The sequence below is a fragment of the Bos grunniens genome, chromosome 12 (assembly GCF_055505025.1).
Source record: "Bos grunniens cultivar Pamir isolate PY7600 chromosome 12, Bosgru_T2T1.0, whole genome shotgun sequence".
Lineage (NCBI taxonomy): Eukaryota > Metazoa > Chordata > Mammalia > Artiodactyla > Bovidae > Bos > Bos grunniens.
This window is the reverse complement of record NC_141176.1, coordinates 91,698,453-91,724,150: the sequence shown is the minus strand read 5'-3', so window position 1 is coordinate 91,724,150 and position 25,698 is coordinate 91,698,453. Positions and strand designations below refer to the sequence as shown.

General features: G+C 47.8%; 1 protein-coding gene across 15 annotated transcripts in view; it reads left to right on the top strand.

The window, feature by feature from the left end:
* Positions 1–10,258: 10,258 nt before the first annotated feature.
* ANKRD10 (ankyrin repeat domain 10) overlaps positions 10,259–25,698 on the top strand; it is a 31,922-nt gene continuing 16,482 nt past the window's right edge. For 3 of the 15 annotated variants that reach the window (XR_015137760.1, XR_015137759.1, XM_086328674.1), the window contains exons 1-4: positions 10,259–10,610; positions 14,414–14,566; positions 18,759–18,850; positions 20,112–20,147. Coding sequence is in view for 5 of the 15 variants with exons in the window: in XM_086328674.1 (XP_086184800.1) it covers positions 10,401–10,610; positions 14,414–14,566; positions 18,759–18,850; positions 20,112–20,147 (491 nt within the window). In the remaining 10 variants the exon portion in view is untranslated. Of the gene's footprint in view, positions 10,611–14,413; positions 14,567–18,758; positions 18,851–20,111; positions 20,148–23,897; positions 24,062–25,698 lie in introns of all 15 variants that reach the window. The other 12 variants (XR_015137762.1, XR_015137761.1, XM_086328675.1 and 9 more) reach the window with 6 other exon arrangements.

Genomic DNA, 25,698 nt, shown 5'->3' with positions numbered 1-25,698 from the left:
TTTGGGAAAAGCTCATGAATCTTGTCTTAAAAACAGCCATGGAGAGAGAACTTCTGCTCCAAGGTGCAGACTTGGCAGCAGATCGATGTTGGTTCTAAAACATCACTTTCAAAGGCAGCTGGAGACAGGATCATTGATGTTTTTGAATTGTGGTGCTTGAGAAGAGTCTTGAGAGTCCCATGGACAGTGAGGAGCTCAAACCAGTCAATCCTAAGGCAAATCAGCCCTGAATATTCTTTGTAAGAACTGGTGTTGAAGCTGAGGCTCCATACTTTGGTCACCTGATACAAAGAGCCAACTCACTGGAAAAGACCCTGATGCTGGGAAAGACTGAGGGCAGGAGCAGATGGGGGCAACAGAGGATGAGCTGTTTGGATGGCCTCACCGACTCAACGGACACGAGTTTGAGCAAATTCCAGGAGATGACAAAGGACAGGGAGGCCTGGCGTTCTGCAGCCCATGGGGTCACAGAGCCGGACATGACTTAGCGACTGAACAACAGAGATAGACTCGAACTAAAGCGTCTTATTGTAATTTGCTGGCTGTGCACTCTTCTCAGACCCCCTCTTCTCTTACCCCTCTCTCCCAGGTGTCATTAAGATGACTGTAAGATGGAGTACTGGAGGACTGGAGTCAGAGAACGAGGTCTTAATCCAACCCCAAGTTCCCAGACGAGGAAGCTGAGGCAGAGAGAGATCCCAAGACTCGCGGTCACCGAGTAAGTCGGTGGCCGAGCAGGAAGCAAAGAGCTCTGATGTCCAGCCTCTCTGGATTCCACGGCCCCATTCTGCAGCCCCCTGACAACAAATGGACATTTCACAGTCATTACCTCTGCTTTTATTTCCTACTTGACTCCTGTATTAGGGTGCTCGGACTGCCGTCACAGCGTCGGATGACGGGGTGGCTTAAACAGCAGCAGTGTACTGCCTCCCAGCCTGGCGTCTGGAAGTCCAAGATCGGGGCAGCACTGGGTCCTTCTGAGGCCGCTCTCTGGCCTGCAGACGGCCATCTTCTCCCTATGTCCTCCCACGGTCTTTCCTCCGTACGTGTCCAAACCTCTTCTTGGGGGAAACCTGTTAGAATGGATTAGAGCCCACCCTAATAATAAGCACTCCTTTGAGACCCCATCTTTAAATACAGTCACATTCTGAGTTCCTGGGTGTTACGGCTTCAGCACGTGAACTTCGAGGGGATACAACTCTGCCCAGAACCCCTCATTTGTGGAGTATTCTGTGCTTTGCACTGTCTACAGGCACATAGGACCATCCGGCCCTCGTCACAGGGAGGGAGGGAGAAGTCACCCGCACTCAGAGACACTGAGTGACCTTCTCAGTGTCGCAGCATCAAACGGCCCGTGCTGGGCCCCATACCGCAGCAGGCCTTCTAATCCGGAGGCCGGGGTCTTCTCACTAAACGTTACGAAACCGTGCCCATCACTGCTTGCCCATCAGGACGTTATTGGTGTAATCAGTTGGCTTAGCACTGCTGCCCCCAGGTAGGCAAGATATTACAAAGCCCCTTTCGTGGCCTTCTGCAGATTAAACTGCAGTTTGACCTCAGCCTTCCCCTGACCCACCTCTGAGGCTTTGTTGTCTTTGTCGTTCGGGCGCTAAGTCACGTTCAGCTTTCTGTGACCCGTGGACTGCAGGACACCAGGCTTCCCTGTCCTTCACTGTCTCCCAAAGTTTGTTCACACTCATGTCCATCGAGTCGGTGATGCCATCCAACCATCTCATCCTCTGTCACCCTCTTCTCTTGCACTCAATCTTTCCCAGCATCAGGGTCTTTTCCAATGAGTCTGCTTTTTGCATCAAGTGGCCAAAGTATTGGAGCTTCAGCTTCAGCATCAATCCTGAACCTTATAACATCTCTCAGTACAGCAGTTTTAGGATCCTGCAAGTGCCATGATTTAATATTTTGACCACACAAAGCTGTTTCTAATCGAAGTGACAATATCCACAACAGCTGAGACAGAACCCTGGGTCCCCAGCACAGAGCTGAGCTCCGTTCCCTGGAGACCTGCTCTCCAACGGCGTACATACACTCAACACTACAGAGTTGTACACTTATGGTTAAGATGGTAAATTCAATGCTATGGTTTTTCTAACACAATTAAAAAAGAATACCTTAAAGTGTATAGCCACAGCTACACTGTGAAGAAAGTGAAAAGAGAGTCCACAGAATAAGAGAAAGTTTTTGTGATCATATATCTGATAAGAGACATGTATCTAAAAGATAAAAAGATCTATCTGTTGCTCACTCAGTCACTTAGTCGTGTCTGACGCTTTGCAACCCCGTGGACTGCAGCATGCCAGGCTTTCCAGTCCATCACCAACTCCCAGAGCATATTCAAACTCATGTCCATTGAGTCAGTGCTGCCGTCCATCCATCTTATCCCTTCTCCTCCTGCCTTCAATCTTTCCCAGCATCAGGGTCTTTTCCAATGAGTTGGCTCCTCGTATCAGGTGAGCAAAGTACTGGAGTTTCAGCTTTAGCATCAGTCCTTCCAATGAACACCCAGGACTGATCTCCTTTAGGATGGACTGGTTGGCTCTCCTTTCAGTCCAAGGGACTATCGAGAGTCTTCTCCAACACCACAGTTCAAAAGCATCAATTCTTTGGCGCTCAGCTTTCTTTAGGGTCCAACTCTCACATCCATACATGACCACTGGAAAAACCACAGCCTTGACTAGATGGACCTTTGTTGGCAAAGTAACATCTTTGCTTTTTAGCATGCTGCTTTTTAGATCTATTTGTGGGGAGGGATAAATTGGGAGATTGGGATTGACATACATATGGTACCATATGTAAAACAGATAACCAACAGAGACTTACTTATGGCACGAGAAACTGCTCAATATTCTGTGATAACCTAGGTGGGAACATAACTTTTAAAAGAAGGGATGCATGTATGTGTACAACTGAATCACTTTGTTGTACACCTGAAGCTAACACAGCATTGCTAATCAGCATGCTCCAGTATAAAATAAAGATTAAAAAATAAATAAAAGATCTATTACAACTCAACAGTAGAAAGACAAACAGCCTGATAAAAATGGACAAAAGCTCTGAACACACAGTTTTCCAAAGAAAACAGGCCTTCAGTCAAGCCTCGTACTCAATCAGAGGGATCGCTAGACTTCCCTCAGTAGGGAAAAGCCTCAACTAGTCATGCTGATTTATTGTTAGATGATATATTAGCTTCCAGCTTGCCAGAGCTGACCCACAGACACAAAATACAAGGTACATATATGTAATTTAAAATTTTCCACTAGCCACACTAAAAATAAATAAAAATAAACCAAGAAACCAACTTGAATAACATGTTTTATTTAACCCAGTATAACCAAAATATTTCCGCCAACAATGCAGGGCACCCAGGTGTGATCCCTGGGTTGGGAAGGTGCCCTGGAGGAGAGCACGATAACCCACTCCAGTACTCCTGCCTGAAGAATCCCCACAGACAGAGGAGCCCTGCGGGCTACAGTCCCTGGGGGTGGCGAGGAGTCGGACACGACTGAGCGACTAAGCGCAGCGCAGCACATCCAAAATATTATAAGTTTGACATATACTCAGTGTTAAAAATCACTAGTGAGGCATTTCATATTCTTCTATTCTTACTAAGTTTTACAGCACACGCTTTACCCTCACAGCACATCTCAGTTGGAGCATTCAGTTTCCGCTGGGAATACCTGGTCTGTATTTAGATTTCAGAATAAGAAAGAAAAGAAAGGAATGTAAGTCGCTCAGTTGTGTCTGACTCTTTGTGATCCCATGGACTGTAGCCTACCAGGCTCCTCTGTCCATGGGCTTCTCCAGGCAAGAATACTGGAGCGGATTGCTGTTTCCTTCTCCAGGGGATCGTTTCAGAAAACTCACTGTCAGAAGAGAAGCACTCAGCCCAAGTTGTTTTTAGGTTGTTTAAAAATATTTAACATTTTTTCCAATCACGGAATCAAGTTTAAGATTTTCAGTTCAGTCACTCAGTCGTATCTGACTCTTTTCGACCCCATCAATCACAGCACGCCAGGCCTCCCTGTCCATCACCGATTCCTGGAGTCCACCCAAACCCATGTCCATTGAGTCAGTGATGCCATCCAACCATCTCATCCTCTGTCGTCCCCTTTTCCTCCTGCCCTCAATCTTTCCCAGCACCAGAGTCTTTTCCAATGAGTCAGCTCTCTGCATCAGGTGGCCAAAGTATTGGAGTTTCAGCTTTAGCATCAGTCCTTCCAATGAACACCCAGGACTGATCTCCTTTAGGATGGACTGGTTGGATCTCCTTGCAGTCCAAGGGACTCTCAAGAGTCTTCTCCAACACCACAGTTCAAAAGCATCAATTCTTCGACACTCAGCTTTCTTTACAGCCCAACTCTCACATCCATACATTACCACAGGAAAAACCATAGCCTTGACTAGACGGACCTTTGTTGGCAAAGTAATGTCTCTTGTTTTTTAATATGCTGTCTAGGTTGGTCATAACTTTCCTTCCAAGGAGTAACTGCCTTTTATTTTTTTTTATTTTTTTATTTTTTCTGCCTTTTAATTTCATGGTTGTAATCGCCATCTGCAGTGATTCTGGAGCCCAGAAAAATAAAGTCAACCAACTGTTTCCCCATCTATTTGCCACGAAGTGATGGGACCGGATGCCATGATCTTCGTTTTCTGAATGTTGAGCTTGAAGCCAACTTTTTCACTCTCCTCTTTCACTTTCATCAAGAGGCTCTTAGTTCTTCACTTTCTGCTACAAGGGTGGTGTCATCTGCATATCTTTTGAATTTAGGATTTTAAATTCAAATTTAAGTAAGTTAAGATTAAGTACCACTGAACATTTTCAAGTGTGCAGTTTGGATCTTAGGTTCAATGAAAAGGTACTGGCGGGCAGTTCTGTTAGATTTGCACATTGAGAAGATCCTGTGGCTGCCGGACAGGAAAAGTGAAGAAGCCGTCAGGCTGGTTTAAGCGAGAGATTGTAGATAAAGAGGCGGGTGGGGCGAGGGGGCAGAGAAGGACCTGGGCCCCTAACCCTAACCCGGGGGCAGGGCCACCAGGACCTGTGTGAGGACGGGAGCAGGAGGGGAAGGTGCTGACCCCCGTGCTGGGTGTGAGCCAAGGCAGAGGCACGGGGGTCCTCTGAGAAGAGAGGCTGAGAACCCAACCGGGGGTGGGGGGGTGGGGGGGCACAGTGAGTCTGCTGCTTACCTTTCACTTTGTTTCTGGTGACTTTTGTCAAAATGAAGGCATCGATTATAATATAGTCATGTGTGTCCTTTTTCTGTGGGTCGCTTTGTGAGTCTTGTTAAGAAATCTTTCACCACTCTAACGCCATAGAGATGGCCTGCTGTCTCCTGTGAACCGTTTCCACTTCTGTTTCCGCATTTCTAGTCCACACGGACTGGATTTTGAGTGTGGCATAACTCAAATACCCTCCTCTTGCCCCTGGTCCACGGAGGCAGGCAGGGTCAAACGAGCGACGGTGACGACAGCTCCTGGTCCCCGACCCTTCTTGGGAGAGGAGCAAGCCCTTGCCGGAGTCTGAGAACCTTTGGCAAGTGCCACTCACAGTGACAGCCCAAGAGGAAGGGGCCACCCTGTACCGGGGATGAAGGAGTCAGGGAAGGGCAGCGTCCAGGAGGGGCCGTCTCCCAAGGGCTGGCAGTCCCGGGAGCGGCTGGCTCACATTCTAAGCGGTGCCCGAGTCTGACAACAAGTGCCCTGGGTGCCTTGTCACTGTGACTCAGTCTTCAAGACAAACAACACACCTCACAGCAACAGCTCATGCCAGGGACGCTTCGTAGCTGAAATTTTTATAAACTGTTGGTGGCCAGGGTGTTGGGGGGTGGGGGTGGATAATAAAGAGGCTTGGGAGAACAGTGAGTAACCTAGAGCTTCTCCATCTAAACCCCTCCACACCCACAACCTCTCTGACCCTGACCGGGACCCTTCTGCAGAACCAGCATAATAATGTTGATCTTCTTTAATGAATGAGGAGATTATGCCAACAGGCTGAGAAACACTACTGCAACCCAGTGTGAAGTGTCAGCTGCTCGGTCACGTCCGTGGACGGTCGCCCACCAGGCTCTAATGTCTATGGAATTCTCCGGGCAAGAATACTGGAGTGGGTTGGCATTCCCTTTTCCAGGGGAATGTCCCCAACCCAGGGATCAAACCCAGGTCTCCTGCATTGCAGGCAGATTCTTTACCATTTGAGCCGCCAGGGAAGCCCAGAGATTTCTTCAACCTGAGTTGGGGGAGACGGGGCAGGGCTGGAGGGCCGGCCACAGCTCCCTGAGCCGCCGCTGCTCGGTCTGCCCTGTCTGTCTCCGGCCGCCTCCCGCACCCCCAGCCCCACGCGGCCAGGAAGGGGTGCAGGGCTCCAGCAGAGTGGGATGACAGTGGTTTCCACGCGTTTGCCTTCCAGGTAGAGACACCTGGGGATCAAGAGACAGGAGCTTTTCTCTCCCACCTCGCCTCCAGGGCAGAGTGCTTTTACTGTGACAGCCTCCCTCCAGTTATTTCATCAGAGGGCTAGGATCCCACTGTCCCGGGTAACAGAGATTCCCAGGCTGGATGCGTGCTCTTGTTTCTGGAACATTCTTAAAGAACACATTCGGGGTGGGCGTGTCAGGATGGGCGAGGACGACACGACAGACACCAGGTGCCCGTGGCTGGTCTAGCCCGCAGCTGTCAGCAGCCTCTGCCCAAGGGCTCTGCCCACAGGGTGGCCTCCCAGGGACTTCCGGGCCACTCAGCCAGCCCCCCCAACCCCCACCCCAGGGATGGCCAGCACATTTAATAATAGCTGTGGCTCACTGGGGTTCTTCTCTCCCGCGAGAGCTCTGGGAAATGAAGGAATCGGCTGAAATGTTTGAACAGACTGTGCGGTTGACAAGTTAAAGGTCAAGGAGTCGGGAGGGGCCTGCGGGTGCTTTCGGCGGTGATCGGGGCCCTGCCCCCGAGCAGCTCGACCCAGCCGCCCATCTCTGGGCGCCCCCGCCAGCCCGCTGTTCCCCTTTCCTTCAGCAAACCTTCACCCTCCGTCCCCCATGGTTCTGCTTTTGCGTTCTGCTTCTAGGGGAGCACAGACCTTCTGTTTTTTTTCACTGCAAGGGGACTTGTGCTAATCACTTTTCTAAAAAGATTTAAGGAAAACAGGACAATCGGCAAGATTCCAGAACCTTTGTGATGTTTATAGCGGAGATCCCTGGCCCAGGGCAAGGCTCTGTTTCTGAAAACAAGCAGCCATCCATCAAATCTGAGTCTCAGCCTGCATTTCATGGAGCTCGCCCGGTGGCCAGCCCTTGGGAGACGGCCCCTCCTGGACACTGCCCTTCCCTGACCCCTTCATCCCCAGTGCAGGGCGGCCCCTTCCTCTTAGCGCCCCAAAGCACAGCACAGAGCAGCCTGTCACTGCGAGTGGCACTTGCCAAACTCGGGGAGTCTGTTCTGAGGGTTTATAGGAACGGGGCACCGTCCATGGTGTAAGGACAAGACCTCTGAACTGGGGGAGAGGCCTGCCTTCCCGGATCCCACAGTGCTGGCACCTGGACCCGGACACCCAGAGCTGCAGGAAACACATCTCTGTTGTCTGAGCCAGGCAGATAGATGCAGCAGTTCAGACGGCAGCCCGGGTGGCCCGAGACTCTCAAGGGCAAGTTCACACAGACTTGCCGTCTCCACAGGCGGCCCTGGCCGCGTGGTGGGAGGAGGTGGGGGAGAAGGGCCGCAGGGCGAACAGAAGAGTACGGCTCTGGTCCCGCTCCTAGGCCTCGGTGAAGGTGCCGTGCAGTGGGCCCTCCTGCCCGCTCCACCCCACCCCCGAGCCAGCTGCACCCCGCCCCGGGTCCCCCGTCTGCACCCCAGCCCTCCCTTACTCAGCACAGCAGAGTCCTCGAGGACTGACACTTTCAGGAACCACAGAGGCTCTGCGTGTGGTGGACAGTGCCTCCCACCTCCTCTCCAGCCTTGCCTCCCGTGATGCCCCGTCCACTGGGTCCAGTTCCCAGGGTGACCACAACGCCCAAAAGAGGCTCGCCACTGTCCACTAAGGCTGTGGACCCCTCTGTGCATCTCTCACGGGAACTTTCTTCCTCCAAGCCCGGCCTATGCGAGCAGTTTTTCTCACACACAATCCCCTTTAGGAAAACACAATGCCAATCCTAAAGGCAGGGCTGGGTTTGGCTTTGTTTCTAATACATATACTGAGTTTTGAATCTTCCTCTTTTCCATCACATCTTCAAATACCCAATTGTGCTTACATTAAAGAAAAAAATTTTTTCAAACTGTTAAAGAAGACATTATTCAAAGACACTTGTTAAAGTGTAGAAAGGCGGACTTAATTCAATGGGAGCCTTCAAATGGGTACAGGGACCACCACAATGGGACTGGGGAGACCTCGCTTTTTTCTTGCAGTCCAGAAGGATTGGACTGAACTCTGAATACATCAAGGGTAAGCGGGGACTCAGGCTAAGGAGCAGGGAGGGTGTCAGTGGATCGGGAATTACTAAGAGGAGGATAACTCAGAGGTCAACTAAATGTCCAGGGTTCTGGCTAAACTGACCTAACAGGATTCTTGCTGAAGGCAGGCCAGGGCGAGCAGATATCACCAGAGTTGGGGGGAGGATGAAGAACCCGGTTAGATATAGATGGTTATCAGAGATGGGGGAGTCTAGCCAAACCAACTTAGCAGGATTCTCGATAAAATCGGACAATGCAGAGACGAACACACAAGTCCAAAAGCTGAAATTTAGGGGAGCCTGAGTAGAGTTTGGTCAAGGAGAGAACCCTTGTCATTTATGTACAGTTACTTTGTCAAATAAAAACAAAGGATCTGAGTTATGAATATACTTTTCTCCTCCTAGGACATTTTAAAAACAACAGCCCTAAAGAAAATCTGTACTTAGTACTAATTGTAAGAGTTGGGCAAAACCTGGGAACAAACCACTGGACCATCGGCTTTAGCAGGACTCCCAAGACCGGCCCGTATCTATGTCACATCCACGGCCACCTTGTGGCCTGTCTTAGGCAGTCGTCACCCTTTGGGCCTGTTTTGGGACAGCTACTTAAAGTGTGTGTGCTTAGTGGCTCAGTCGTGCAGGACTACTTGCAATCCCCTGGTTCAATGATAAAGAGTCTGCCTGCAGAGCAGGAGACCTGGGTTCCATCACTGGGTTGGGAAGAGCCCCTGGAGAAGGAAATGGCTATCCACTCCAGTATTCTTGTTTGGGAAATTCCATGGACAGAGGAGACTGGTGGGCTACAGGCCACGGGGTCGCAGAGTCAGACAAGACTGAGCGGAAACGCACGTTAAGAGAGGTTGCGCTCAGTCGCTCAGTCTTGTCCGACTCTTTGCGATTCCATTGACTGTAGCCCACCAGGCTCCTCTGTCCATGGAATTTCCCAGGCAAGAATACTGGAGTGGGTTGCCATTCCCTTCTCCATAACAGACGTTGCTGCGGCTAAGTCACTTCAGTCGTGTTCGACTCTGTGCGACCCCATAGACAGGAGTCCACCAGGCTTCCCCGTCCCTGGGATTCTCCAGGCAAGAACACTGGAGTGGGTTGCCATTTCCTTCTCCAATGCATGAAAGTGAAAAGTGAAAGTGAAGTTGCTCAGTCGTGTCCAACTCTGTGCGACCCCATGGACTGCCGCCTACCAGGCTCCTCCGTCCATGGGATTTTCCAGGCAAGAGTACTGGAGTGGGGTGCCATTGCCTTCTCCGTATAATAAACGTTACTCCTTGATAAATGAAATGATTGATGATTTTCACATATTACTCATAATCAGAAAAAAAATCTTCAAAATCCTGTGATCTCGACCACAGAGAGAGCATTTGGTATTTCCTTGCGTGCTGCGGGGTTTCTCAGCATTTTCGCCCTGGGTTCTCGGAAGCGTGCGGCCCACCTGAGAAGCAGGACCCAGAGCGCGGGAACCGCTCTCGGGGCCCCACAGACGCACCGCCTGTTTCACTGCGAGAATTAGAGCCGCGAGGCCGTAGCCGCAGGGGGCTGTGCCCGCACCCCAAACCTGCGGCTCCGGGAAATTTTCATTAAGGGGGTCAAGACACCGTCAGCCCTGAGGTCTGGACAGGAGACGCAAGCCAGAGATGCACCCGCCCGCAGGGACCGGGAGGGGCCTAGCCCCGCCCCGCCCCGCCCGGCCCCGCCCCAGGGATCCTGGCCCCACCCCCGACGCTTCAGGCCTCGCCTTCCAGCCCGGCGCCGCAGGCCACGCCCCCGCCCCGCCCCGCCCCGTCCCTGTGCGCTCTCGGCTCGGCAGCAGGCGGGACGCAGCGGCCGCGCTGCTTTCGCTCCTTTGTGCTCGGACGGCGGCGGTGGCCTCTCGGGTCCTCCGTGAGGCGTCTTCTCTGCTCGCCAGTCCGCGCTCTTCCGTGACGGACCATGTCGGCGGTGGGAGCGGGCGCGGGTGTGGAGGCGGGCTTCTCCAGCGAGGAGCTGCTGTCGCTCCGCTTCCCGCTGCACCGCGCCTGCCGCGACGGGGACCTGGCCGCGCTCTGCTCGCTGCTGCAGCAGACGCCGCGCGCCCATCTGGCCGCCGAGGACTCCTTCTACGGCTGGACGCCGGTGCACTGGGCCGCACACTTCGGCAAGGTGGGCGCGGGCCCTTTAAGGCGCCATCTTCCGCGGCTTTGCTGCGGGGGCCGAGGAGAAGGGGTCGGGGGCTGAGGCTCGGGGGTCGCGGGGCGTATCGGGGACGGGGGCAGAACCGGGGGGGCCGCGGCGGCGCCGCGAGGGTCCGGGGCGTTTGGTCGGCGGCGCGGGGGGCGACCGCGGCCCCGAGGGGCGCGCGGGGCGCGCCGGCGGAAACGGGCCCGGCGTGCGCGGCGCATGTGCGGCGGCGCAAGTTTCGGACGCGGGCTGCCGCTCCGAGGCGCCGCCCAGGCGGCGAGGTTCGTTCGCAGCCGGCGGAGCTGAGGGCCGGGCCGCCCTTGGTGGAGACGCGGCGCGCTAAGTGGCGCGCCGGCGCGAGCGTCTCTGAGGGGAGGCTCTCAGGGCGGCGCGCGGGCGCGTCTCCGAGGGAAGGCTCTCTGAGGGGAACTTCAACGCGCGGAGCCTCTGCCGGGCCTCCTCGCGCCCGCGGGGGGAGCCGCCCTCAGGTCCCGAGGCGGGGCCGCCACCCGAGGGCCGAGTTGGAGGGTTTCGGGCTCAGGCGGCCGCGTCCCCGGCAGCCTGTCGGCCTCGGCGCTTCTGGGGGGCTCCGGGCCGCGTGTTGCCCGGGTTGTGTGGTCCGCGGCGCGTCGGTTGCCTCGGGACTGGGCGGAGCGGGTCGGTGTGCTCGCTCGGTCGTGTCCGCCTCTTGCGACCCCGTGGACTGGGCCTGTCAGGCTCCTCTGTCCATGGGCGTCTGCGGGCAAGGGCACCGGCGTGCCCCGTCCGCGCGGTCCTTGGGTGGCTCGACCCGAGGAGTGCTCGTCCAGGGGCGTCCTCCAGGCTTCTCAGAAGCGGCCGCAACGACTTGCTTGTACCGGCTGCGGTCACAGCCCAGCGAGAACTTTGGGGAAGCAGCTTCCCGGCCCCCAGGAAAACGAAGCCGGGTTTATCTCAGTGAGAGAAGTGAGAGGGAGTCACGGCGGCGGGGCGAGGAGGGTAGTCGTCCGGGGCCTTGAGATTCCCCCAACACCCCGCGGGCCTCGGGGAAATCAGTGTCAATAAACAGGAACAAAAGCGCCTTCCGGCGCGTCTCCCTGCAGCCTGGAATGTGGATTTCCCCAGCCGGTCAATTAGCCCGGGAGCCATCTCCCTGCTGAGCGCGTCTTGCTTCATTCTCAAAGCATTGGTTCTCGGCTTCTTCGTGTTTGGGGGGCGGGGGGAGGGCAAGAGACACCCTGGTAACGGGCTTCCCAGGTGTTCCAAGGATAAGGAACTCGCCTGCCAATGCAGGAGACGGTTCCGTCCCGGGTTGAGAAGATCCCCTGGAGAAGGAATGGCAACTCCTTCCAATATTCTAGTCTGGGAAATCCCGTGGACAGAGGAGCCTGGTGGGCCACGGTCCATGGGGTCCCAAAGGGTCGGAAACGACTTAGGGACTAAACAGTACCGCCACCACCCTTGTAATAGCCAAGGCAGGTTTTTGGGGGAAAGGTTCCCCTATTGATTCCGATCCTCCCTACCCTGATTGAGAAGGACACAGCATGGCAATCCCAAACATTCTGTAAAATGCCTAAGGACTCCTTACAAAGGGCTGTTTAGAAATATTTACCAAGGCACAGGTACTTCCCTATCTTTAGGAATTAAATATAGCCATAACTGGAAGATGGCTATGATGATGGAAGTGGTGGATTTCATGCATGTGTATTTGGTAATAAAAATGAAGCCAGCTGAATTCACCAAGTCTCTACTTGTACAGAACATGAGTAGTAACACTGGACCCCAAGTAGTAGATGGCCCTCAGAGACCAAAAGTTGTAACTGGAGCCTTTTATTTTAGTGCCTTTGGTTGTCTTTACTCTCACTGTAGGGTCTTCGATGCAGAAGGGGCCGTGAGAAAAGGCTGTTAGGGCAAAAGTTAGGCCAGGACTCTGGACTGAGAATTTTCAGCCCTGCCTCCCCGCACCCTGCCCGCAGCTTCCCTCCTTTGGTGCACACGCAGGCCTTCACTGTTCTCTGCCTGTGTAAGAGCCAGCTGACCATTTAGCATGCTGTGAATGACTCTGAGGGCATTGCAGGCGGCTCAGTGGTAAAGAACCACCCACCCCACCCCTCCCGCCAATGCAAGAGTCGTGGGTTCCATCCCTGGGTGGGAAATTCTCCCTGGAGAAGAAAGTGGCAGCCCCCTCCAGTGTTCTTGCCCGGGGAGTCCCATGGGCAGGGGAGCCTGGCGGGCTGTAGTCCATGGAGCTGCGAAAGAGTCAGACGCAACCGAGCCTGCACCGAGCCCTCATTGTTCTCCGCCTGTGCGAGAGCCAGCTGAGCGCTTAGCATGTTGTGAACTACTCTCAGCCCTCAATCTGTGTTCCTAGAAATGTGCCAACTGCGCACTAATTACCTAACCATTTTATGAGGCTTGTTCTCGCCCAGAGGACTAAACCAGACATTTAAAAACTCTGATTACACCTTGTTTTTACAAGGTGTCCTACTGAACAGTATCTTTCCAAAATTCCAAACCTGGTTTCCTTCATCAAACCGTGGTTAACAAATTTAAGTCCGGGGACCTCTCGGTTCATATTAAGATTAACCACTTTTGGCGTATCAAGTGGTTTTTATCCTCACTTCATTTGTGCTGCTTTGAGACCTGCTCATCTTGTCACTACTCCTGGCCTTCATTTTTCACTCAGTACATTAAAAGCAATATATAAAAATACACCAAAATAGTACCTCTTTTTCAGCCTTTACTCTCAGATTCAGATTTCTTGAAGACAAACCATATTTTAAATCTGTACCACCAACTACGAGTTCATCCTCACAAAATTGTTGATGGCAGTGCTCTGTCTTTTGCAAGGAAACAATGAAATTACTGAAAGAGGATAAGAGACACGGGGTGAGACCCAGGGGTAGCCGATTGTTCCTCACCTGAGGTCTGTCCTCTGGAGGAGAATTGCTGGCAGTGAGCAATTTTTTTCCCCCACTGAGTCTGCATGGTGTTTGGGAAGGAGAAACAGGCGATCGTCCTCGATCTGAGGACACGCTGGGTGGAACAGTGGGAGTCTCTGAGGACAGCAGACCTTCCCTCACAGTGCTGGGCACAGCGTAGGCACTTGCTGAATCCTTGAGTGTGATGGCTCTTTCTCCAGAGGCTAGTGTGGTACTGGTGTCCGGCTGCAGAGTCTCGTCCTGACTCCCGCCCATCTGTCTGTCTGAGTCACCTGCCTGGGCAGAGCTCACCTGTGCTGCTCAGCCAGTTTTTTCCTGGATGGGGGGAGGGGTTCTATACAGACTGTGACAAGATGAATGCTGCCCTCTCGCCTGCTCAGCACTGTCTTCTCCCTGAGATCTGGAGCTGGCCCTGAGTGCGGCCTGTGCAGGACACAGAAAATCCAACTAATCACTCTTAACTGTTCATAACTTTTTTAGAATAGTTCGTGATAGTGGCAAAGCTTAGTTCTGATCAAAATCCTGGAATACACAATCTAGTCTCTTCTGATTTGAGCTTTTAAAGATTGAAGTATAGTTGATTTACATTATATTGGTTTTGTTAGTTGTAGAAAAAACATTTAAATTTGTATTGTGTCTATCATTTTGACTTCCTATTCCTGTGTACCAGCTTTTTTACAAGGAAGAGGAAAAATGTGTTTTTAAATAAGCCTTTTAAATTTTGTGATATTGGGGAGGCATGACTTACTTTCTTAAACAGAAAAAAGTCGAGCAAAACACCGCTTGTCTCCACCATAGAGTTTAGATTGAGCAGTGTTACTAGTATACTGACTTTTGTGCCTCTTTCATCCCCTCTTCTCCAAGTTGGAATGCTTGATACAGTTGGTGAGAGCGGGGGCCACCCTGGACGTCTCCACCACCCGTTACGCACAGACCCCAGCCCACATTGCCGCTTTCGGGGGACACCCTCAGTGCCTCGTCTGGTTGATCCAAGCAGGAGCCAGCATTAACAAACCGGTAAGGGAGTGCCTGTGATTGACATGGTTTGTTTTTGTTTTCTTTTTCCAGCTGTAATCCCATGGTGTTGAGTTTTAAATTGAGGCCTTAATTAGAGTGTAAGACCTTTGCCTGTGGGCTAGCTGGAACTTAAGTTTATTAAGCTGTTTGTGGGTAATCGGCCTTCACGGAGCGATGCTTTCTGCTCAGAGTGCTTTCACCTGTTGTGTGACTCGCTGTGATGAAGCGAGCTGCCCAAGGTCACAGCTGGTGCGGAAGGAGTCTGGTCGTGAGCCTAGGTTTCCTGGCTCCCCTGCTCACAGCTGCCTTAGCTTCATCCCCACCGATGGTTGTGAGAACACACCTGTTCAGCAGAAGAGTGGCTGTGAAGTCATCTACAGTCGTCTGGTTGCGATAGCTTCAGCAGGCGCGTTAGCTTCGGCAGTTCACCATCTGAGTTACGTCGCGCCAGGTACTAGGTGGGGATGATGACCAGATGGAGGGAGGTAGTCAGGGGTCAAGTAGAAAGTGACTCCTAGACACCAGATTGAGGAAAGGTGGTGTAGCAGTCGTTTGACTCGGGTCAGTGAGGAAGGGGAGTGAGGGTGCGACTGGGTAGAGAGGAAGGGCCACGAGGAGAGCCTGGATTTGGGCCCATTTCTTGCTGCTCCGCTCACCAGTTACCCTCCACGCCACCCTCTCTCACACAGGCTCCTCCTGTGCTTTGTCGCCTTTGTCCGAGGATTCAGGAGTTCCCAGGGGGCAGCTGTGTGTGGTTGTGGCGCTGGGCGTCGCCTGTCCCCACCGGTCTCCTTCCTGCTCCTGGATTCTCCTCCCCCTTCCTCCTGGTGGAAAGGGCGCGCCCTGCCTCCTGTCTCTCTGGCCTTGGGCAAGCTGTTTTCTTGGTTGTGACTCAACTTCCTTATCAGTGAGATAGGACAGTGTGAACAGCAGTAATTACTGTTTAGTATATATGTAGAGTTTTAAGTGTAGAACCTTCTTCATGATTATTTTAATTAAGTTGTTACATAACATTTAATTTGGAGAGCTCTAAAGAAGTCGTCTAATGCTGTGTTTCAAAGATTTTTAAGCCCAGAAGCCCCCTTTTCATATAATGATTTATAGCAGCTCGGTATTTTCTGCAGGCACCCCTTCCCTGAGCTGCTCTGGATGGTACTGTGTAGAAGCCCTCCTCAGTTCTGCTCCCAGGGCAGACCCCAGATCCCAGTCTCCTTGCAGCTCTCCTCTAGTGTTGAAACGGCCCACCTGGCTCCACGTCCCCAGTCCTCTCACAGACGAGGGTATTGCTGCGTCCTGACATCCCTCTTGGGGGGACCTTGGCTGGCTGCGGTCTCACAGGGGGAGCTTCGGCCCCTCTGAGGCTCGGCTGCCAGGCTGGACTGCCGTGACCAGCACCCCGCGCCCCTGAGGCCCCAGTAGGCTTCCTGTCGGCTCATCTCAAGGTAGACAGTTTTTCCTCATTTCCCACATAAACATACAAAACTAAATCCAGGTTTTTGTTATTCTTCGTGTGCGTATAATTTTTGGAACCTAGTCTTAATAAATTTTGTTTTAACTCATGTTCTAGTCTTAATCTTTTGGCATGTTAGTTACTACTATCCTTTCTGAGCTCATTTTCCTCAAGTGTAATGGAGACTTTTGCTGCCATCGCTGAGGTTGGCATGAGTGGTCACTGAGCCTGGATGTGCTGTCTCGAGGCTCAGTGCTCTGAGATGACCCAAAGAGGAAGTGGAGTTCATTTTTAAGTGGTTTATTTTTGTAGTCCATAGGTCCTGTCTTTAATACCCCTTCTAGAATGGTGCTGGTGTTTGATACTGCCTTTAGTTTCTTATAACTAGATTAGAAATAAGGTGGTTTTTTTTTGTTTTTTTTTTTTTTAATTAAGATTCAAGGTGGCTTGTCTGCCTCGGGTCTCTGGCGCGGCTCCCTCTGTCTTTTGTGACTCAGAGTCTGCCAGCAGTAGTTCTAGAATCATGTTACAAGCCGTTTGGTATTTTTGAAATATGACTGGCCTGAACTTGAGATGTGAGCAACCATGAAATGGCTCTTGCCTCTCATTCCGTTGGTTGCAGTTTTCTTTAAATAGTGTTCATTCTGCCCTTCCCAGCTGAAATGGTCTCCTCGCACACCACGAAGTAGGAGCAGGGTGGCTCTGCTCTCTTCTCTGCCTTCTGTTGCTATCTCACCGTCTTCTTGAAACAATATAGAAAACCTTTTCTTGTACTAAAGATAGTTTTTAAAAGTCCGCTTTGTGTTCTTTAGTCTCTGTTATTTGGCAGAATGTCATCTGAGTCTTGGTTCTGCTCTTCCTGGCGATGCACATGGGTGCTTGTTGCCTCCTTTCTGCGTGTCCTTAGTACGTGCCTCTCCCCTCCCTCCCCTTTCAGAGAATAGGGGGTAGGTTTTTGTAGTTGTCGTAAGTCTGACTTTACCAGATAGTTTACTGTATGATTTTCTGTTTCTTTCTTCAAAGATGGGACTATCCTGTTGGGAATTTTACATTGCTTGTGAGCTTTATACGTGCTTTTCGCTCCAGTAAGCAGTTGAGTCTTTCCCATTGTGTTGTTTCGTACAGTGCTCTGCCGCTCTGTCTATGCAGCCCTCACCTCAGTCTCCCCTGTGAGCTAATGGTCCCCAGTGCTGTGCGTGTGCGCAGTTGCCTCACTCCTGCTTCCTGTCTTTTCCCGTAGCTGTGTATAGTCTTATGCACCAAGTTCCCATTCAGTGATGATGGGATATGATTGATTCAAGGACTGTTGGCATTTCTGAAGCAGAAAGTCCTAAATCAGTTGTTCTAACAGAAGCAGCTTCTCTTGCTCGCTCTTTCTTGACCTTTTATTTTACCCCCGCGTCTGTGAATGAAATTGTATTTCAGATTGTTTTGGTCCTTTCATACAGTGTAGAGTAATCCTTTTCTTTAATGACTGTATTATTCTTCAGAGTCATCTCCCTGAATCACTCACTGCCTCTGCCTCCTTCAACGTTGTTTTCTGAAGGGGCTGCTGCTGCTGCTAAGTCACTTCAGTCATGTCCGACTTTGCGACCCCATAAACGGCAGCCCACCAGGCTCCCCCGTCCCTGGGATTCTCCAGGCAAGAATACTGGAGTAGGTTGCCATTTCCTTCTCCAATGCATGCATGCTTGCTAAGTCGCTTCAGTCGTGTCCAACTCTGTGTGACCCTGTGGACAGCAGCCTTCCAGGCTCCTCTGTCCATGGGATTCTCTAGGTAAGAATACTGCAGTGGGTTGCCATTTCCTTCTCCTCTGAAGGAAAGGTTCTAATGCAGCCTTTCTGAAGGTCCTTAAACACAGCTGCCCGTCACAAACAGCCTAAACTGTGCAGAGCTGCCTGTGTCTGACTCTGTGTTCTCTATTTTTTCTCGACCATTTATCTCAGCTGTTGCTGCTGCTGCTAAGTCGATTCAGTCGTGTCCGACCCTGTGCGACCCCATAGACGGCAGCCCACCAGACTCCCCCCGTCCCTGGGATGCTCCAGGCAAGAATGCTGGAGTAGGTTGCCATTTCCTTCTCCAGTGCGTGCAAGTGAAAAGTGAAAGTGAAGTCGCTCAGTCGTGTCTGACTCCCAGCGACTCCATGGACTGCAGCCCACTAGGCTCCTCCGTCCATGGGATTTTCCAGGCAAGAGTACTGGAGTGGGGCGCCATCGCCTTCTCTGCTTTATCTCAGCAGTCTCGTCTAAAGCATAGTCCTGATTCACGCTCAGGTTAAAACATCCGGGGCAGTGGGGGCACTGGCTGTGCCTGAGATGATGTGTGGCCTCAGGGTGTCCCTGTGGGAGATGCAGATAAACATGGGTACACTAGACCAGGCCTTGGATGTTAGGCCTGGGTTACTAGTTTTGTGTGAGGACAGTGATCTTGCGTTGTATATTCATTTGCACAGTGATTCACCATAAGAATTATTTCTCAATTGCGCCTACAGTACACATGCTGTCATTGCTGCCAAGGCCCCTTGGTGGTTCTGTTTTCGCCCTGAGAATCCAGGAGAGTGTGCTCCTTCCTTGGTCTGCTCTTCTGTTCTCTTTCATCTACATTTTTTTTGTGTTTTGCTTTAAATTTGGCTTACCTTACTCTGTTTCAAAGAGGGCTGAGATGGTCCACGGCCTTCATTAATGACTCTGGAATGTGGATCTGAATGTTTTCACTGTTGTGTATCATTTTTGTCGTTTCAGGACTGTGAGGGCGAGACTCCTATTCACAAGGCGGCTCGCTCTGGGAGCCTGGACTGCATTAGTGCCCTGGTGGCTAACGGGGCTCAAGTCGAGTAAGCGTCTTCATTTATTCCTGCCAACGGAAGATGTAGTCAGGGGTGCTGTGTTTAGAGACAGGTTTAGAGCAAGCACAAGTTCTAAGCTTTTTTTTTAACATTAGTAATATAGTTTTGCTTTTTAGATCAGTTGGCGGTAGTAAGCAGGTTGTTGTGTGGGTTAAGTTGACCACCAGCAGAAGGGGCCTTGACCACAGCAGCCTTGGAATTCTTGCCATGAGAGTGAGCAAGTGAATTAGGGTGGAGATGACAGTTAACCCGTTAAGTTTGGAGCCTGGCATTGTTGACTTTGCCACCACCTAGCTGTGTCACTGTGGGCGAGTCTTCAAATTTTGCCAAGTTTTAGTTTCAAAATGAGTGCCTTGAATTGGATTACATTATCTTTTCAGGCCTCTCTGGCTCAAAATATCTTGCAGACAGTTAGCTTTTCTAAATTTTTATTTCCTTATCTTTTATTAGATATGAGAACATCTTATGTTTTAAAACCTATGATTTTTAATGATTTTATAATTCCATGGAAAATGGAACTGTATACAATAGACTTCAAACTCATTCTGAGTTTTTGATACTGATGTCATAATTTTAGAATATCCTTGTCTTAGCCCAGGTTACATCAACTGGCTTATTTAGAGCTTCATTGAACAATATTAGCATTTAAGTGTATTAATTTTAAAATGTGATTGTGTATGCAAATCATTAGCTAGACATGGCATTATACATTTATTTTAGTATTAAATTTATTTGTATTAACTTTCTCTTAAAGATTTATTATAAAAATTTTTCTTCTGCAGTTCACAGCATTAACAAAATGGATGCGGTTTTCACCCTTAAATGTTGAGTGTAAGCTATAGAGCTGTAATAACCAAAATAACTGTGATAATATCAGCTTTCTTGTTTTACCGAGTGTATTGACTATTTCAGAAAAATTAATTACAAATCACTTTATTCTAATTGGAAATGTGAAAATTTAGACTTTGGGAAAAAACCCACAAAACTTAGTTTAACCCTTTGGTTTCCACTTCATTGTTTTGACTCTGTATTATAATAAATATTGAAAATAGATCCTGGACAGCAGAACCATATACATTAATGTAAGGCCTGTCTAATACCAAGGGCTATCATTAGACTCTTAGTATCTTAGCTTCTGTTTCAGGAAGTGTTATATTGTTAAGACTGGACATTGGTATGGGCTTGAATCATTTACTTGTATAGCCATTTAGTGTTATAACCATGACCTGTATTACCTGTTACATTGCAGGGAGCCTTGTGACTTCATGTGTAGTTATAACTTAAGGTAATGTAAAAACAATTGATGATTCACTAATGAATATATTACATAGTTTTAAAAAGCACTGAGACGATTCTCCATGCATTGCTTTAAAGCAAAGTTATAGATGCCATTTTCTTTGCTGTTTTTAGGTTTAAAACTCTGATCTTTAATTTTAATAACAGAAGCTTTGATTATGAAATACAGAGTCATAAAATAATCGATTAAATTCCTTAATTGTCATTTATTAAAATAATGAATAATCAGAAGTTGATCTTCTTGATGACTTATTTTTCTAAACAATAATTGGTCCTGAGCATTTTATTACTAAGATGTTTTATTCACTTTAATGGATAGCTTAATCCTTTGAACCAGTAAATATCTTTCTTTTGCTATGTCCTTTTTTTAATAGGTGTCTTTTTTAAATGAGATCATTTTATTTACAATTCTGTCCTTGTTACAGGACCCTCGAGTGTCTCTTTCCCACCAAGTGTGACTGAGCATGGCCTGAGTGCCAGCTTGCTTTTCCTTCTCAGTATAAGCCCCTCCCTTGGGACCCTGCACATGGTGATTTCCCTGGTCTGAACTTTCACATAGTTTTTAGAACAAATACTTAGCCTGAGCCACCTGCCAAACGCAGTGTTTAAAATTGTAAGTCTTTGGCCTGGAGGTAGAGCCCAGTGGTCATTATTAATCGCTGTTGTACGTGTGGTTATTCAGTTTTAACACACAGACAAAATGTCAATGTTGCCAGTAAGCCAAATTGTAAATTGCTTTTTAATATCTGTTCTGCACATTTTTATAGTTTAATACTTTTAGTCTACCAACAAATAATACTTTAATTCCCCCCCAAATTATGATATACTTAGGTCTTTTGTTTTCTGTTAGGCTGCCCATATGGTAAGGTGCAGCCCTGACCAGTGCCTTTTTGTTTTAAGAGCATCAAGGGGCACAAAATTACCTTACTTAAAGTTACTAATTTTTTTTCCCCAGTTCAGATTGAACTGGAGTGTTAATATTACATGCTGTAAATGGAGTAGTGGAAATTTTTCCTTTTTCTGTGACTAGATTAAGAGCTGTCTTGTATCAGTGTTTTATCACACTTGGTGGTAATTAATAATTTTGTTATTAACTCCTACTTTGCTTTTTATATATCTGCTACATAAAGTGGCCAAAATCTGAAGTTGCTGCTTTTTTGGTCATGGGGTAGATAATGGTGAGGGCCTGCGGGCCAGGCGACCGTGGCTAGAGCGGTTTGTTACATACCCTACTTGTCAATGTAGGCCGCGTCCCTAAGGTAACGCACGCCGCTGCCGTGCGCCGTGGCGCACGTGCTGGCACCACACGTGAGTATGTCGATGGAGTTTCTTTTTCTTCTCTTATTTTACATCTTGAGTTTTGGTGCCAAGTTTTCTTTTTCACGTAAGGTTTTGTTTCTGCTTATATGATTGTTGTTGGTATCTGCCACTGTTTCCATCCAAAACTAAGAACCAACAGGACGGTGGCGGTTCTGCGGCCAGATTACAGTGTGAGTGTGTATGCTTTACATGATCCAGAGCGCTACCGGTGCTTCTCACTCTTTCTCAGGGATGGAGTCTGCATCAAGTTAAACTGTCAGCATCGTTACCTTTGCTTGTGTGACAGTTCAGTTCTTTGCAGTCGCGGTTTGAATGCTGCTTGTTTGATTGGAAGAAGGGCAAATCATATCATGGGAAAGTTGATTCTTCAGTCAATTCAACTAACAATATAAAATTAAGTCTTAATGGGATTTCCAAGAAAGACTCTTGAAAATTTGCTGTCTGCTGATGATTAAGACCTGTCACTACCAGCTTTGTAAACTACGGTTTTCTACCCTTGAATTAGCTTTACTTTAGTACTTTGACACTGATTGATTTTTAATATTTTTATTGTCTTGAGAGATAATGGAGAATGTTTCCTTATCAATCTATAAAAGTCGATTTTTTTAATGCCTCAGAAGAGAAAAATGGATTTAGTGAGATTTAGAGATTCAGAATTGCTTGCATCAAAGGCCAGTTTGCTAGTCTATTTTAATATCACTTTGTACAGGTGCCAGTGTTTAATTGTGACAGAGTCCCACAGCTTTCTATAAGAGAGTATTTCATAAAAGCCATTGGTTCTGTGGTGACTGGATAGATCTTCCAATGAGCTACATGTATTTTAACTTAATTATTTTGATCCCAAGAGAAAGTTAGTTATGATCATCGATAGGGAGAGACGCATCCATGGCCTTAAATAGGCAAGTTCAGTGATTGACTCTGAAAAAATCTTTCTTGCCTGATATAGAAAATGGACACAGGTGATTAAAGTTAACAGAAGTCTTAACATGGGGTCTTAATAGATTTTTCAGTGTTGCAAAAAAAGTATTTTGCTGAACTTCTAAGAATGCATAACTGAAATGGAGTTGGTTTAGTTTGGTCCAGGTTTATGACCCACCTTTATTTGCTGACCCATAGAGCCCCGTCTAGAAGCAGAATTTTCACTGGGGCAAATCACGTGACGAGCATATTTGATGTTAGTGTCGAAAGCTGGTTGCACATTTGCCCGTGGCAAAATGTAATCCATATTTACTCTATTAGACATTTGTTCACATTTGAAGCTTGAAACTTCTTTTCATTTGTTCACCCATTTGCCCTTCAGAGTAATAGTGCAAATCTGAAATGTAGGGGAAGTGAGTAGTAGTTTCTGATCTTGGGATCCTGTGCGTTCCATTCTGGCCTTGTCACTGCAGCAGACTGGGTTTCCTGATTCTGGTTTCCTTTATTAAGCGGCTGCAGGCAGGTGGAGGGATCACTCCAAGGCAGCTGCTGGGATCTGCTTGCTGGGAAGGAGCAGGTAGTGGGGGGCCTGGGGCGCTCTAGACTTGTCATAGCAGCCTGAATAGTACCCACGTTTTAATATTTGTTTAATCACCGCTTTTATAAATAGTGCTTTCAAATAAAACCAATGATTTCTAAATTCAGATGTCTTTTCCTTTGCCAAATTATAGTGGGAGCCTGTTAACTATTTTGTCAGACTCTTTGAATGATGCTGTTGTGTTTTAATGTATGCAGACATAGTTGGGGTTCAGTTGCAAATTAAAACTACCCCCAGTAGTGTTGAACTTGAAATGAAAACTTGGCACCAAATTTATTCAAGTAGAAACTTTAAAAAATACTTTCTTCCTATTGTTACCTGAAAAATATATTTAAGAATGTTTTCATAATTACTTATTTAAGAGTTTGGATACCAAAGGGTTAAAAATACACATGTTTTTCTTTTATTGAAGACATTTTAGATGTTTGTAATGTTTTGTCTGTACAAATGGGCGTTTAGTAATGTTTTATCTTTTTTTTTTTTTTTTTAATGATTCCATGTATTTGCTTATTTCCATCTAGGAATAGTTACTAATGTATTTGAGATACAGCATACCAAATTTTAAAGTAACCAGAATCGTGAGTTAATGGTTTTTAGTCCATACTGTTAAACTTTTGTTGAAATACTGACATGATTAAATTGGCTTCATGCTAAACATTACTAGAAGTAACGGAAGGCAGTGTCTCAGAGTGACAGCCCTTGGCACGGTGGCCACGCGACAGTGGCTGCGCCCGATAACTGTGCTTCTGCACCTCATGTATGTGTATGTATTTTCAATCAAAATGTTGCCTGCAAATATGTGATCCCTTATTATTTAAGTTTCCTGTTTATGAACCATTGCCCGTTTTAAATCACATAGAAGATTCTGAATCTGTAAAAACTACACATGTCAATGTTTTACAGCTACGTAATTCGAATTGACTTGATTTTTTCAAGTAATCCTAGAAAGGGGGAGCATTCCATATAGAAACTGCTGAAACTGCCACAGGTGCTTCTCCGAACCCTTACCGTTGTGGCATTGAATGCTCAGTATGGCTTCCCTTCTCCACTCGAGGCATACTGTTGAGGTATTTGTTGCGGTGATTGGTTTTAATGCTAATCTAGGAATTCAGATATAGATTCTTTAGATTTGCATGCTTTGCTTACCCTAATTTATGATATCTACCTTTTTATTTGTAAACTAACAATAGTTAAGTTGAGATCAGAATTTTAACAGAAATATTATTTAGATAAAAATTGTGGTTATCTTTCATTGTCACATGGCATTAACTAAAAAGAAAACATCCTGAAGGTGATGTGACAACTCAGACTCTAAATATACTTCAGAAACTTCTGGATCCGTGGTTTTTCAAATTTTTTAAAAAAAGAAAACTATTGGAACGCTTCTCATATTCTGATGTTGTGACACTGTAAGTGGAAAATAGATGGGGATCAGCTGGCAGCAGAGCGGAGCTTTGTTCTAAAGTTCTTTGGGGATATATTGTTAGGTATAATAAGTTGTAATAAACCATTCAGAATTTTATTACAGAAAATACAGTGGAGTATAAAAAGTTTGATTTATTTTGCCAATTATTCAGTAGAATAATTCACAGCAGATACTGTTCTTTGTCTTCCCATGTTTTCCTATTCCAGTTTTGAAAGAACACTAGGAACTATTGGGGGGAAATGGGTAGAATGACTGTGTAGCCTCAGTGGAAGTTACAGGAACCAAGTCTGTCGACACGGGACAGTCGTCATGGCTTTCATAATGAATTGTAGCAAATGATTTTACTAGCCTCCAAATCTGATCATGTCAGCTTTTAAAGAAAGTCAGTTTTACAGCTTTAACAGAGTAGACCCAATTTGAGCACCCAGGTTGACTGATGTCTGATTTTTTAAAATCTCTGCCCATTTTCCAAGACTTTTCAGATGGATGCCAGAGGGGGCCAGAGAGGTAAAGTAGAATTTGAAGCACATCCCATATGTGGCTTTTTGCTTTCAGAAATGGGCAGCGGGAAATCTTAGATCAGGTTCAGTCTGTTTGCCCAAGTACAACAACCAAAAACATTAAACTGGTGTGTATGTTTAATGATTTAATCTGAAAATAACGTGTACACTTACATTACTACCCCGTTTTCATGCAGAGCACAGTTCCTGAGAGTAATTTTACACAGTATCTACCAGATACTGTGAATTTCCCTTTGGACTGGTGTTTGCCGACTGCAGTCCAGACTTTGTCTTCAGCAGTCTCTCATGGGGTTGGTAGGTGTGGTCAGCAGGAAGTGTAGTGAATACCTCAGGATTGAAGAGTCAAGGCCTGACTGTTTAAAAAGTACTGTAACAACGAGAGGCCACATTCGAATGTAAAATTATCATAGAGCCTGTAAATCCTAAGTCACATTCATGTGCCCAGCTCCCACTGGATTTTTAGCAAAATCACTAGGTTTAAAATCTGCTTACACTTGGAACACTAGAATTTGAAGGCATAATAAATTGATACATTGTAACCAGGGTAACTGTTTCAACTCTTAAAATGTCAAAATTGAAACATGCTCAAGAAAGTGTATATTAAAAAATGAATTTAAAGACCTGAGCCTGTTTTGTTAAAGTGTCTTGGGAACTACACTACTTAATTATTATTTATTCTAGTTTTTAGCAAAAAGCCAGCATGATTTTCAGCCTCTGTGGAGTACATTTGAAAACCCTCTACTTAGGAAGTATTAAG